General features: G+C 39.5%; 2 protein-coding genes across 2 annotated transcripts; both read left to right on the plus strand.

Annotated features, from left to right (window-relative positions):
- The first annotated feature begins 277 nt into the window (after positions 1-277).
- LOC139191376 (uncharacterized) lies at positions 278-796 on the plus strand. The gene has a single exon (XM_070812181.1). The coding sequence runs from the start codon at positions 278-280 to the stop codon at positions 794-796; it is 519 nt and encodes a 172-aa protein (XP_070668282.1).
- Positions 797-13105: 12309 nt separating this feature from the next.
- On the plus strand, positions 13106-13725 carry LOC103418415 (blue copper protein-like). Its single transcript, XM_070812186.1, has 2 exons — positions 13106-13265; positions 13544-13725. Exons 1-2 carry the CDS (start codon positions 13106-13108, stop codon positions 13723-13725), a joined length of 342 nt encoding a protein of 113 aa, XP_070668287.1.
- Positions 13726-14387: the final 662 nt, after the last annotated feature.

Here is a 14387-nt window from a genome sequence, read left to right on the forward strand (position 1 = left end):
ACCTTCACCTATACTGGAAGATGCACCCTGTGAAACCCCTAGGCATTTGCTTACCTTTGATATAGCAATATTTGAGGAGGTGCCTGAGTTGATGTTAACTAAGGATGCTCAGGTTTATATGGATGAGTTTGTGTATCGGATTAGAGGAAAGAAAGAAGAAGTACCTGAACCCAGTAACTTCCACGTAAACATGACCTATGTTTTATCTGCCATATTTTAAGTTGAACCAGATTAGCCTGCCATGATGGAGAGTGATTATTTGGTAACAAAACTAATGATGGCACTTGTTAGTGCTGATAAACCTAGGAAAGAGGGAATAAGAGTGGCAAACTTGCCCGAACATGCACGAAATGAGCCCGATAAGGTATACTTTGGCCAAATGGTGTTCAATAGACCAAGTCTAGCCCAAGCCAACCATCTCAAGCCCATATACTTAACTGCCCATCTGGAGGAAGTACTCTTTAAGAGGGTTTTAATAGATGGTGGATCATCAGTCAATGTGCTCCCAATCAAACAGATGAAGAAACTATGTAGAAGTGAAGAAGATCTTATTCCCACTGATCTAACAGTCTCTAGCTTCTCGGGAGCTATCACCAAAACCTATGGGATATTGCCTTTGGAAGTTGACTTGGGGTCTAAGCAAATCATGATGGCATTCTTTATGGTGGATAACAGCTCTACTTATGGAGCCTTGCTTGGCAGAGATTGGATTCATCAAAGTCTGTCTGTGCCATCCACTTTACATCAACAAGTTGTTGTCTACCACGAGTCCAGAGGTGAAGAACCAGGATTTTGAGAGATTGTGGAGGCCGAGTCACGACCATTTCTCCTCACAGCTAATGTTATAGAGGCAAACTTCTACAACCCCCAGTATTGGAATCTTGCAGTGTTTAGGAGCTGATGAGAACGATCGCCTGACTAAGGTGATGGCCCAAAAGCTTCTTGAATAAGGATTATCTCTCACTAAGGAGGAATGAGACAAACCTCACATTGTCCTAGCCCACCAACACCAATGATGTCAGTTTAGACACGAAAATTTTATAACGAATGAAATAAGACACGTGTACAAAGTAGATTTGTATTGATGAATTTGCAGGGTTACAATCTCTGTTTACAATTTTCCTCTGATTCAGTCTTTAAATTTGATATAAATGCGTAGGTTGTTGATCCATGGGTTGCGATGACTTGATCTCGGATGAACGATTGAACGATTACTTTAAGTTTTGAGCTTAAAACAATGTGTGGATAGTCTTCACCTCAAAGCTACGGCAAAGGTAGTGTTGATGTAGGGTTTCGTTGATTCAAGGGTCTTACCAACTTAATCTTGAATCAAACATCGTTACAAGTTTTAAGCTTACAAAAAAGTCTTGAAGGAATTGGCACAAGTGCTTGTTGATTCTTCAAGGGAATGCTTCGGCTTTAGTTGAAAGAAAGCTTCGACTTTGGTTGTATGTTATTTGAAAAGAGCTTTGGCAGTGTATTAGTCTTTAAAGATTTGGTAGAGGTTATCATTTTGTGAGAATTTCAACCCTTCGATATAAAAATTGTCAACCTTTATGCATGTCTGAGGATTTTGTATTTATAGACTTCTCAAAGCTTACCTTTGGATGGATTTGGCTTTGATTTGTGTTTTGATTGGTCCATTGGAGAATTTAGGCATGTTTTGTGTCTTAATTTCAACCATTTTCCCTTGCTTGGCTGAAATCTATAGGGTTTTCTTGCTTATTTTGCGACCAATCTTCAATTCTTGCTTGTTTTGTGAAGATGCTTTAGCTTTCTTTCCAATTTTGGGAGCAATTTAGGCCCCTTGCCGATTTGAAGGAGATTTCTTCCCCATTGCCGCATTTTAAGAATGCTTTTGAGTTTCCTTTGCTTGATTTGTGCCACATGTCATTGATAACTTGTTCATTTGTGACGAGTCATATGCCACGTGGAGCTTTGTGATGCATCATTTGTATGCAACGAAATTTACATGTCTACAGTCAAAACAAAGGAGGAATGACTAAGTAATTACAGTCAGGTCCTTAATCAAGAGACTGTTGGTGTATGGGAGAGAGAGGAAAAAGTGAGAGAGAGCTAAGTCAAGGAGGAGGCAAGGTGGGAAACATGGCTGAGTGTATATATGACTTAGACTGGCCATATGATGTGCCCGAAAGTCCAAAATCAGTTGAATTTTAGTGTACAGAGCTTGATAAGCCAGCACTAGAAGTACAAGACCTTTTGGAAACCATTAATTTGGGAATTGAGGAGGATCCAAGGCCAATACAACTCAGTGGCTTGTTGGAAGCTAGTGATCGGGCAAAGATAGTAGATCTTCTGCATGAGTTCAAAGATTGCTTTGCATGGCATTACACAAAAATGCCTAGATTGGACTACAATTTAGTAGAGCACAGAATGCCTATCAAGGAAGGGTACAAACCTGTGAAGCAAGCTCTAAGGAGAATGTCGAAAGAGATAGAAGAAAATGTCAAAGAAGAGATCAAAAGGTTGGTGAATGTAGGATTTATTAGGCTTGCCAAGTATGTCAAGTGGTTGGCCAATATTGTCCCTATATTAAAAGCTGTAACTAATGATATTCGATGTTGTGTCGACTATAGAAACATTAATGAAGCCATGCCTAAATATGAATACCCCATGCCTATGGCTGACCTATTTATAGATACATTTGCAAAGCACAAAGTTTTATCTTTTATGGATGGGAATGTTGGTTATAATAAAAAAAAAATTGTTGAAAAAGATATTCATAAGATAGCCTCTAGGTGCCCAGGACATGTAGGAGCATACGAATATGTAGTCATGCCATTCGGGCTAAAAATTCCTAGTGCAACCTATCAGAGAGCAATGAATGCCATTTTTCATGATTTAATTGGCCATAACATGGAGGTGTACATTGATGATATAGTAGTGAAGTCAAAAACTGAGGAGTAACACTTGGAAAACCTTAGACAAGCCTTAGTGAGAATGAGGACCCACAAATTAAAAATGAATCCCAAGAAATGTGCTTTTGGGGTAAGATTGGGCAACTTTATGGGATTCCTTGTTCATAAAAAAGGATTGGAAGTAGACAAAAACATGGCTCGGGCTATAATGGAGTCACATTCCCCCACCAACAAAGTACAATTGCAAAGGCTATTGGGAAAGATCCACTTCTTAAGGAGATTCATTGCTAACTTGGTGGGCTAGATTCAGCCGTTGACTCCTCTGTTAGGATTGAAAAATCAAGAAGAGTTTGAGTGGGGCCTATAACACCAGGAGGCTTTTGACAAAGTGAAGGCTTACTTAGCCTCTCTACCAGTGCTCATGCCCCCTCAGAGAGGGAAACCTTTAAAGCTCTATATCTTTACCTCTGAAAAGTCAATAGGAAGCTTGCTGGCTTAGAACAATGAAGGGGGGAAAGAGCAAGCAATATATTACCTAAGTAGAATCCTTATTGAGATAGAAATAAGATATACCCTAATTAAGAAGCTATGTTTGACTCTATACTTCACTGCCTGCAAGTTAAGGCATTACATGTTGCTTTGCCACATCCATATCATTGTGATCAAGTATATGTTGTCAACACCAATACTAACTGTGAGAATTGGAAAGTGGATTCTAGCATTTTTAGAGTTCAGTCTTCAATATGTGCCTCAAAGAACAATAAAAAGGCAAGCAATTGTAGACTTCTTGACCGAGCACTAAGAATTACAAGATGAACTTATCAATATCCCAAGAACTTTGGAAATAGCTAGTCTTTAGATCCCACCAAGGTCACTCGGGCAAGGAATAATGGATTCAACAACAGGTGAAGTGAATAACCAGCCTATGGATCATCATTGGAAGTTGTATTTTGATGGATCTAGCACTCAATATGTTGCTGAGGCTAGGAGTGTCATCATTGATCCCAAAGGAGTCCAGCATTGCTACTCATTCCTTTTAGATTACCAAGATACAACTAATGATCAGGCAGAATACAAGGTATTGATCATTAGCTTGGAAATCCTGATAGAGTTGGGGGCAATTGAAGTTTAGGTGTTTGGTGATTAACCAGTTAAATAGAGATTACAAGTGCAGGCACATCACAATGGTAGGTTATTATTTAGTAGCCACTCAATTATTGAGTTATTGGGGTGCTGAAGTGTTAGTCAATCATATTTCTAGAGAAGTAAATTTAATTGCTAATGAGATGGCACAGTTGGCTTCTGGAGCACAAATCCAAGAAATAAGGTTCAAGGTGGATGTGGAGGTACAAAAAAGAAATCTCCCTTCTATCTTTGAAAGAGGGTTCAGCTTAGAGGTTGATAGGAGTATATTTATAGGACTTAGTTAGCTTGTTTTCTTGCATTTTCATAATTAGTTTGTGTTTATTATAGTGTTTTAAGCTATTTTCGTGTGTTTGTAGGTTTAAGTGACAAAGTTGGCAAGAAAGTGCAATTTGGAGCATTTTGAAGCAGTTTTGGGCATCAAATGGATAGCTTATGAGTGGAGCAAGATGGATGGACGAATTTGAAGACCAAAGATGTCTAGGAATGTGCTAAAGAGTTGAAGAAATAAATTCAAGACAAAGAAGATACGGAATCAACTCAAAAGAAGGAAACATTATCCAAAACCTTATCCAACCTTATCTTATCTAGTCTTATCTTATCTTATCCCATATTATCCAACCTTATCTTATCTTATCTAGTCTTATCTTATCTCCAGCTGCAAAGGAGTCCTTATCATATTCGAAATTCTTCCCATCTGAATTTAGGAGTCATAATCCATCTAAACACATTAATTCTTTCCCCCCCTAGGAATTTGCTATGCAAATCCTTCTCCTCTATAACCTTTGTGCCGTACCCTAGGCCTACAAATACATATTTATCACCACAATTTGTGCACCACACATACAAGAGCCAAAACATCAAAAAAATATATACTTGTGTGCAGATTTGCAAGGAAGGAAGGAGATGAAACCCTTGGAGTCGTCCTGCCATTCAAGTTTGGATTGCTGGAACGTTTCTAGGTGTATTCTATTCTTAGTTTTAGTTCAATGTTGTTTTTATTTGGTTTTATGTTTTCAAAGACATGAGGAACTAATTTATTTTTAGTTAGAGGTGAATTTGAAGCCATGATTATATGCTTTATATGAATTGATTACATCCAGTTATTGTTTCTTGAGTCTTGAATGTGATTTGCTTATCTGAATTATTAAAACTTGTTTATGTATGTTGATTGAGGATGCATACTTAGTTTGCATGCATGAACTTGATGCTAGAGTATAAAGGAGTTTCACCTAATCGTTATGAACTTATATTCACAAGTAGTGGAAGTCACTAGTCATGATTATGTTAAGTAAATCCTTGGCAGGAGTATCATGCTTTTCATAGTTACGAATGCCTCGTCAATGCTTATGGTTTTCAAAGAACTTAATGACCTTTGATATGTTTTCTATCATGCTTTTCATAGTTAGGAGACTTGAGAAGGATAATTTGGTTGTGATGCGTATCCCGTCCAATTCAATGAAATAAGGAAAATCTGATGTTTAATTTGTGCTATCACGGTTAACTTAGGGTGTTGTCATTCATGGTTTAAAGGAATAATAACTGGAAATTGGTTTGTTTGCATATGTCATGTGTGGAGAAGGACCCTCTAACTAGCCTTTCACCCTTTTCAATTCATCAAATTCGTTTTCTTAAAGTGTTTTATGCAAAGTTTCTGTTTTAAGTTTTAAATTTGTCAAGAACAATCCCCCATTCATTAAGTCTTGTTAGTTAAGTCATAATCTGTTTTCGTTTAGTCTTTTGAGTCAAGTTAAGTTTTATTTTGGTCCAAATCACTTGTTAGGTCTAGAATTGAGTCTTTTTTATTGTTTGTTGCTGTTTTGAGTGTTTTGAGTCTGTTTTGAGTTTATAGAGTTTAGTTTAGTGTTTTTGAGTCTTATTTGTGTTGATTAGCATCCCTAATTAATCCCTGATCTAGAACGATCCCTACTTACATCTTTACTACAATTGTCAACAATAGGGTTTAATTTGTGTGTCGAGTTAATTTTCACATCAGAGGTGAGGACCAAGGAACCTGAGATAAAAGAGTGGATAACAGCCATCATTTAGTACTTGGAAGACCTTTCTTTCCCCATAAGTAAGAAAATTAGGCAGCAAGCAACTAAGTTTGTCATGTGGGACAAAACTTTGCTAAGAAAGACTCGAGATGGACTTTTGTGGAAATGCTTAAGCCTAAAGAATTAATGAGAATAATGGCTGAAGTACATGAAGGCATTTGTGGAACACATCAAGCCGAAACCAAAATGAGGTGAAGGTATGGATACTTCTGGCCCGACATGGAAAAAGATTATAGAGACTATACTACAATTTGTGAAGAATGCCAAAGACATGGACCTTTTCAACAGATACCCTCAATGCCCTTAAATCTAGTAGTGAAGCCTTAGCCTTTCAGAGGGTGGGCAATGTACTTCATCGGGCAAATTTACCCAGCTTCTAGCAAGGGGCATACCTTCATAATAGTGGTAACAAACTACTTCACCAAATGGGTGGAAGCTTCAGCTGTGAAGACTATCACTTCAACTGTTGTGAATAAATTCATAGAAACTAAGATCTTGCATAGATATGGGGTGCCCGAGACAATTGCCACAAACTAAGGCCTATCTTTTATCTCCAAAGAAATAAAAGAATTTGCAAACAAATTCAAGATAAAGATGATCTAGTCTAGCCCTTACTACCCCTAATCAAATGGCCAAGCAAAGCTAACAATAAGATCTTGTTGAATATTATTAAGAGAATGGTAGTAGATAGTCCAAAAAGATGGCATGAAAAGTTGGGAAACATTTTATAGGCTTATAGAACCTCAAAGAAGGCAGGAACTAGAACCACCCCTTATGCCTTAACCTTCAGGCAAGATGTTATGCTCTCTATGGAAATCAATGTAAGGTATGTCAGGCTTTAAAACCAGTTTAGTCTACATGGTGAAGAATACATTCAAGCTATGTGTCAAGGAATTGAAGATTTGGATGTAGCCCGAATTAAAGTCTTGAATAAAATCCAAGAAGGAAAAATGGCTGATGCCCGAGCATACAACAAGAGAGTAAGGTTGAAAACCTTCAAAGAGGGAGAGTTAGTGTGGAAGGCTGTTCTACCCTTGGAGGGGCTCAGGTTAGAGGTTTTGGGAAGTAATGTCCCACTTGGGAGGGTCATTTCATTATCAACCAAGTGTTAGATAGATAAGGTTATTTCTTGGCAGATTTGGAAGGAAACCTGCAAAGATATCCGATTAATACTAAGTTTTTAAAGAAATATCTTCCAACTCTGTGGGATGTTAGAGACTGTTATATTGATGGAGTTTGAACATAGGGCGAAGTATTGAAGTCTATTTATTTTGAAGCAATTAAGTGAATAAATCAAGTTGGAAATTGAAAAATGGAGATCTTTTATTCACAATGGAAGAAGTTACAAAGACCCTAGCTTAACAACTTTACATCTTTTGCCAAGGTAGCTATTATAGAGTGATATGTTTGTATAATTGTAAAAATCATGCCAGGTTCTTCTAAGTACATGTTGTTGTTGGCTAGTTGGGTTTCAGAGTCTTCTACTTCTTGGTTAACCTTCTTTACTTCTTCAATTTTTTGATAAAGTTGGCTAGAAAGGGTCATTTGATTGGCCTTCAAAGTAGATAGTTGCTCTTCCAACTTTTGAATCTCGACTGCAACCACCATGATGCGATTCTCCATGGTCAAGCCCTCATCTACCAATTTCTACAAAGAAGTTGACGTCCAAGTTTGCTTCTTCTTATAACACTTCACTTGATTTAACTGCCTCTCTGCCCAAAGATGTTGATCCCTTGAGCTCTGAAGTTCTCAAAAAATGAGAGAAATGACTCAAACTGGACCTTGGACATTTGCTGCACTTGGTACAGCTTAGTAAGTGCTTTCTCTGCATCTTGGAGAACCTTGAGGCTAAAAGAGGCAGTGAAGTCCCTTTGCATCTACTCCTTAAAGACTTAGCGTGAATTTTGGAGAAGTTAGAGCTCAGAAAGGCACCTTGGAGACCTCAGCTTGGTCTTTATATGCCCAAACTCTCTAACAAGTTCGAGAATTGAGGCCATGGCTAGAATGGAGGCAAGGGAAAGAGATATCACTCCAGCACCCCGAGAGGCAGCAGCGGTAGAGGCAGCTTCAGTTAGGAGGAAGGGGGAAGACCAGAGGTAAATGTGGCAGCAGCTGCAGTCTTCTTCGGCCGAGGGATAGGGATTCTTATAACTTTAGAAGCCTTGAGAGGCCTAGGAAATACCACTTTGCATGCCACAGGCCGAAGAGACTTGCCCGAGCCTTCGCCGGAAGCCTGTTTCAAGCCAAGGGAAAATCGAGTTAAGGAATTAGAGTCATACTTAAGTTAATAAGAACAGAAGATAGATGACTTTTGTACCTAAGTTGGTCCTTGAGTAGTGAAATGGGGCACCTCTGTTGTCGCACTTGCCTTGGTAGAGGCAGGTAGACTGGCCCGAGAATTAGCCTAAGGAGACGCAAGCTAATCACTTTTGAGACCATAGGGATCTCAGGGATTATTGGCTCCCCAAAAGTTGTTGATGGTTGCTTAGTGGCCTCGTGTACTAGAGATGACTGACAAAAAAAGAATACAAAGTAAGCTAAGGAAAATTCAGAAGAAAGCCTAGAAGAACTTAAGGAGAAGAATGCTTACTAAAGTACTATCATCGTCAACGTAGTGCAGCATCTCCCCAATCCTTAAGTTGAACTGGGAAGTGGGAGTCACCATTATGGGAGTAAGAAGAGTAGAAGAGGTAAAAGTGGAGCTTTGCTCGACGGAAGGTGCAAGTGCCTCAACCTTTGCCTATAAAAGAATAAGGATGTTTGTTAAAATTCAAAATTTGGAAAGTCACAACTTAACCAAGAATGAGGAAGAAGTACACCTTTGAAAGCTCGACTCGACGAGGGGAATGATGCACCGCTTGGGCTGGAGAAGAGGAAGGCTCAGGTTTGATGGTCCTTTCGCCTATGGTATCCTATTTCAAGTAAACAAGCAAAGGATAAGCATCAGGGTTAAAGAAGGAAAAACTTAAAAAGTAACCTAATACTTCAGGAATGAAATTTATACCTTCAACTCCTCAAGGATTGTGTCGAGGACTGCCTTATCCTTAGGCTAAACTTCTCCGCCTGACTGCCCCTCTTTGGGAATGGGGGCAGGTTTCTTGGTTGGTGGAGGCCCTGAGTTCAAGCAAGAAAGGGGTGTTATTCAAACTTCAAGAATATCAAAACTGAAAAAGAAAAGTATAAGGTTGAGTCACTTACTGACAACTTTCTGCTTTTTTCTACCTGCTTCATCTGGGTGGGCAGACGAGGACTTGGAGGCCTTAGAAGTCTGGGACCTGGTCTACTTCCTGGTAGAAGTTGCCATCGGGCCAAGCATAGCAAGTCGAGGCTGAGGCTGCTCCTCGGGCTCGGACTCCCAAGACTCTACCATAGTTGCCTTTGCCCGTTGACTTACCTGAGTCTCCACTTCTAGTGCAGCCTCAGCCTCTGAATTCCCAAAAAGATCGGAGATGTCCCCAATATCTTCAACAGCTTGGCTGGACCCTGCCTTTTGCCTTGCAGCCTATGCGGCGGCCTCTTGAAGGACAAGTACGTCTAGAGCTTCTTCTGGCTTGACATCCACTTCTTCAATGTTGCCTTGGGCTGCAATACCAAAACAAGATTAACTAAGAAACAGACTATGAAAGCATCACAAAAGAAAAGACAAAGACAATGAAATATACCTATAAAAAGAAGCTAGTTTTTCTACCTGATCGCCTCTTTCCAGTTCTCAATCTCATCCTTTTTCGGGTAGGATTTGAAGAAAAGTTTCCCAAAGAGACGATCATAGGCCCCCCTGATGTCCCTTTCATAATTCTTCAACCACTTGGCCTTCCACCAAGTGGTAAAAGAAGAAGTGCATTCAAAATTTAGAGCCACGGGCTTGTGGACGATGCGGCTCATCACTTCTAGGCTACGCCGAGTTGCCCAAAATATCACGTCGGCGGCAGAGCGAAGGCAGAATGAAGTTTTACAGTGCATGGAGTCAAAGAATGGCACTAAGATGACCTATCTAAAGCTTAGCTGCCTGCTACAGAAATTTGGGTGGTTAACTTCAAGCCCGCGCTCATAGCCTGTGCGGTCGCCAGGTCCCGCTACTGGATGCGACTTATAAATTTCTTCTTGCAAAGATAATTAGCATCTTCCCTGAAGACATCTTGGAAGATCTGGTAGACCATAGATATCTTCTCATCAATGAGGCATCCCACTCCAAGTCTTCTCGGGTTTGACAGGCTTTGAAGAAGTATAGGGAAGCTAGAGTGGAATGATTAGTGGGAGACGCTTTTGCCAAGATGCAAGCTAGAGCCACTCCTTCAGGGAACTTCAGGTTGGGGGCCCGAAACTCAGGGAAGTACCACTGGAGCCATAATTAGACCATCCAGGTTGGCCCGTTGAGGTTGGTCTCGAAGGGTTCACCTCTGGTCATCTCATGTAAACGGTGGTAGAGGTGTGAAAGAAGGAATGGCCTCGTGGCTACATCGTTAAAGGAGTGTAAGGCCTTCACCAACGGGATCTACTCCAGCTTCACTCGTTTGGATTTGTTTGGGAACACATGCTTGTTCAACCAATATAGGAGGAAATACATGTGTTCTTGAGCCCTATCTACAGTGAGAGAGGGCATGTTGAAGGTCATATTGGCGAATGGGATAAAGCCCGTGAAGGACGTCCAATAGCTTTTAAAGGTGGAAGAAATGTACACTAGGTATGCAATGGACTCAGAGGTGCCCGAGCTTTCAATAGTCGGGCAAGAGGGCGAGGACCAGTCATGGGTGATGTCCACACACCTGCCTAAGGGCCTTAGCCCAAAGACTTGAGCCATGTTGAGGACTGTGGGAGACATGGGACCCATTCTAAAATCGAATGTGTTAGTTCCATTATTCCAGAAAAGGAGAGCTGTGATTAGAAGCTTGAGCTTGGCAATCACTGTGACCTTGGAGAGCATGCTTGTAGATCCCATTAACCATCCACTTTTGCTTCCAAAATGGGCTCAAGCTAGTCCACCCATTGCAACCAGGCCTCATCCTTCATTAATGGGAAGCCATTTCGATTATTGGACCACTTGGAGGCCGAGATGCCAGCCTCTGCGAAGTAAGGATTGGGAGTGAACCAATGGGTAGAAGGCATGTTGGTTTCTACTGTAATTAGGACTCGAGCAGTCCAGGCCGATCCTAGAGAATGAACACCACCTTCCTTGAAGAATATTGAGGAGTTCAGGCCAACTTGAGGGTGATGAAGGTCGTTGAGTCAACGGTTCATGGTGACAATGCCCTCACCAGACTCACATGCAAGGCGAGTTTTAGGTGCCATGGTTAGTTTCTAGGTAGGAATTAAGGAAAGGCAAGAGAGGAATTGCGAAGGTAAGAGAATTTTGGAAAATCTGGGAAGTTTAGAAGCTCAGAAAATAGGATTGCTAGGAGTGTTGTTCAAGAAATTTAAATGGAGGTTATTTAATAGGTAGTTAGTTAACGTTGGAAATCATGGGTTAGTGTAAAGGTTTATTCGAAAACGGCTATTTAAATGGTACAAGTCCTAAGTTAAAGCATGCGGCTAGTGTTTAATCATTATTAATGTCTCAATTAGCAGACTTAACAATGATTAAAGGGGGCACTGTTTGAGTTATTATTTAACATTAGGCTTTGCATTAAGGAGGCCCAAGGATGCCAAAACAAATGGAGATTTGCCTGAAGCCCATCAATGAGGCCTGAAGCAAACTGAAGCCTTTTCAACCAAGTCATAGGTCATGTGCCTATGATTGAAGTGACAACTAACATAAACGAACTCATTATCAACCAAAAAGCACTTTCTAATGGCATGAAGGTGTAAATACAAGATAACTCACTACCCTTGAGAGCCCTCAGCTAAGAACAAAGCCAAAGCAGTCGAGCCAAATTGTCTATAAAAGGAGAAAGAGACATCGGAGACAAGGACACTCAACTAACCAATCAAAAGACATACAAACTCTGCTCTCAAGCCAGTTCATACCCAGAAAATTTGAAACTTGTCTAGATTCAATCCTTTTAGCTATATATCTTTTAAAAAGCTATCTTTTGTCTAGTGTAAAAGCTCTGCTACCTTTCCTTAGTATTGTAGTATCGATACCCTCGTGTAGAACCTAGTTATCTACCATCATTTTTAAGCACACAACCTCTGTAAACTCAAAGACGAATGGCTGCAAGAAGTTCAACCTTGCCCAACAAGGTGAAATCTTGTTCGAGTCTCTTTGTTTGTACTTTCATTTAGTAGATATGTCGCTTAATGTACTTTTCAGCATGTATTCAAGTTATTTCCAATTGTTTTCCATCTAAGAGTCTCATTTGCATTCGAATATGGTTAAATTAATAAACATGTTTTCATTAAGAACAAACTGTGTTCGAGGAAATGGTTAAAAGGGCCCTAAACTCCCTCTGTTTTGAACATACAAGATTATGAACCAAAAGTCCTTTTTCACAAAGCAAGAAAAAGAACTTAATGCAGACTTAACCCATCTATGACCATTTTTTATAACAAGAAGTTTAAGTAACTTGGGGCACAAGTAATCAACTTAAATCACATCTATTCAACATCTGTTATACTGAGATAACAGTGGCACGCCAAAATCCTTGTTAGTTTTGATTGTGAGCCTCAAGGCCTATACCTAAGGCCCCACAAAGGCACCTTTCAAGCTAACTACAAACTATCATTGCAGCACACCAAGCAGCAAGAGCCAGCTCGACAACCAACCAAAGTGCTACAACCTTGGGGAGCTGTGCAAGGGGAATCTTGCCCGAATAGAAATACTACGAGATCGTAGTACCAAGTGAGATGAATTGTATGTTTTTAAAACATAAAAAATGTTGCAGCCATCGTCGACAAACATGATGCCAATAAACTCCAACTGTATATGTATTTTCATATTATCATATACGACGTTGTCCCCCAAGTATTGTTTGATCTGTAGTATTTGTATCATGTGCGTACAGATATATGCTTGTGCCACAGCCAGCCTTATATATACAAGTGATCGTTCATTTCTTCGACCAAACAGACAAGAATTCGAAATAGCTTAACATGGCAGGAGTTGCTTATCTTCTCATGGTTGCGCTTCTCGTTCTTCCTAGCGTGGTTTTCGCGACACAGTATGTTGTCGGAGATGACCAAGGCTGGAATTCTGGAGTTGATTACTACGCTTGGGTTGAAGGAAAAACATTCCATGTTGGAGATTCATTAGGTGATCACTTAGCACTCTCACATTGCTTCCTCTATATTTTCATGAAAATCTCATTTTTTTCCTCTTGAACTTGCAACTGCATGACTTCGCCCCCCGTGCTTTTATTTTGTTCCTTAAGTTACTCTATTCTGTTAAACTGGTCAGAAAAATCATTAATTTCATTGTTGTGGAACAAAGAATAGAAAATGCGAAGTATCGAGTAGTACGTTAGTTTCCTAACCAATGCATTTATTCATTGAAAGTTGGTTTTTGTTTTGTAGTTTTCAATTACATTGCAGGTGAGCACAATGTGATTGTGGTTGGTGCTAATGGGTACGATCAATGTCTTGCATCTCCAAACAGCGGTGCCTATTACAGTGGTAACGACGTACTAACATTTGTCGCTGCCGGGGACTTCTACTTCATCTGTGAATATCACTGCGATTATAGCGACCAGAAGGTTAAGGTCACCGTGAACTAGATTGATTTCACTCATGCCTGCCTTCATCTTCTTCAGCTGCTTCAGCTTAATAAAGAGATCACATGTAGTTTATCATTCTTCAATAAAACATATATTATGGAAGAGACATTATTCCTCTTTTTGTGACTGCCTTTATCATAGTTTTCCGTTGCAAAAGAATATGTAGTTGGAGATGGAGAATATAAATTTCTATGTTAGTGATACATTACGTGATCATTACTTATAAGGTATAACTTATCTGTTCATCTTCAAAATTTTGTTGATTCTTTTTTTATCTTTCAATTTTGTTTTTTAATAGTTATAACACACACTGATGATTTTGACAATGAGAAAAGATTTTCACACATTTTTTTCTATCGTCATAGGGATTCCAATTTAACTGTTAAAGTCGATAATTGTGGATAACAGTTCAAACAAAACAAATTTGGGTGTGAAAATTCTAGTATATTTTGGATAATGTGGAAAAACGTTGAATATTATTTTGTTCTGATTTTGGATATAATTATAAAAGTTCCCGTATCCATCCCCAAATTTGACCGAGTAATATATATAATGCATAATATATTATATACATATATGTGTATTTATTATTCACTAAACCCATTGTGTGAGTTGCATTTTGTGAGAAGTAAAGTTTTGAATCAAAATCAATGAAAATTCAA

This window comes from Malus domestica, chromosome 02 (genome assembly GCF_042453785.1).
Source record: "Malus domestica chromosome 02, GDT2T_hap1".
In the NCBI taxonomy this organism is placed as follows: Eukaryota; Viridiplantae; Streptophyta; class Magnoliopsida; order Rosales; family Rosaceae; genus Malus; species Malus domestica.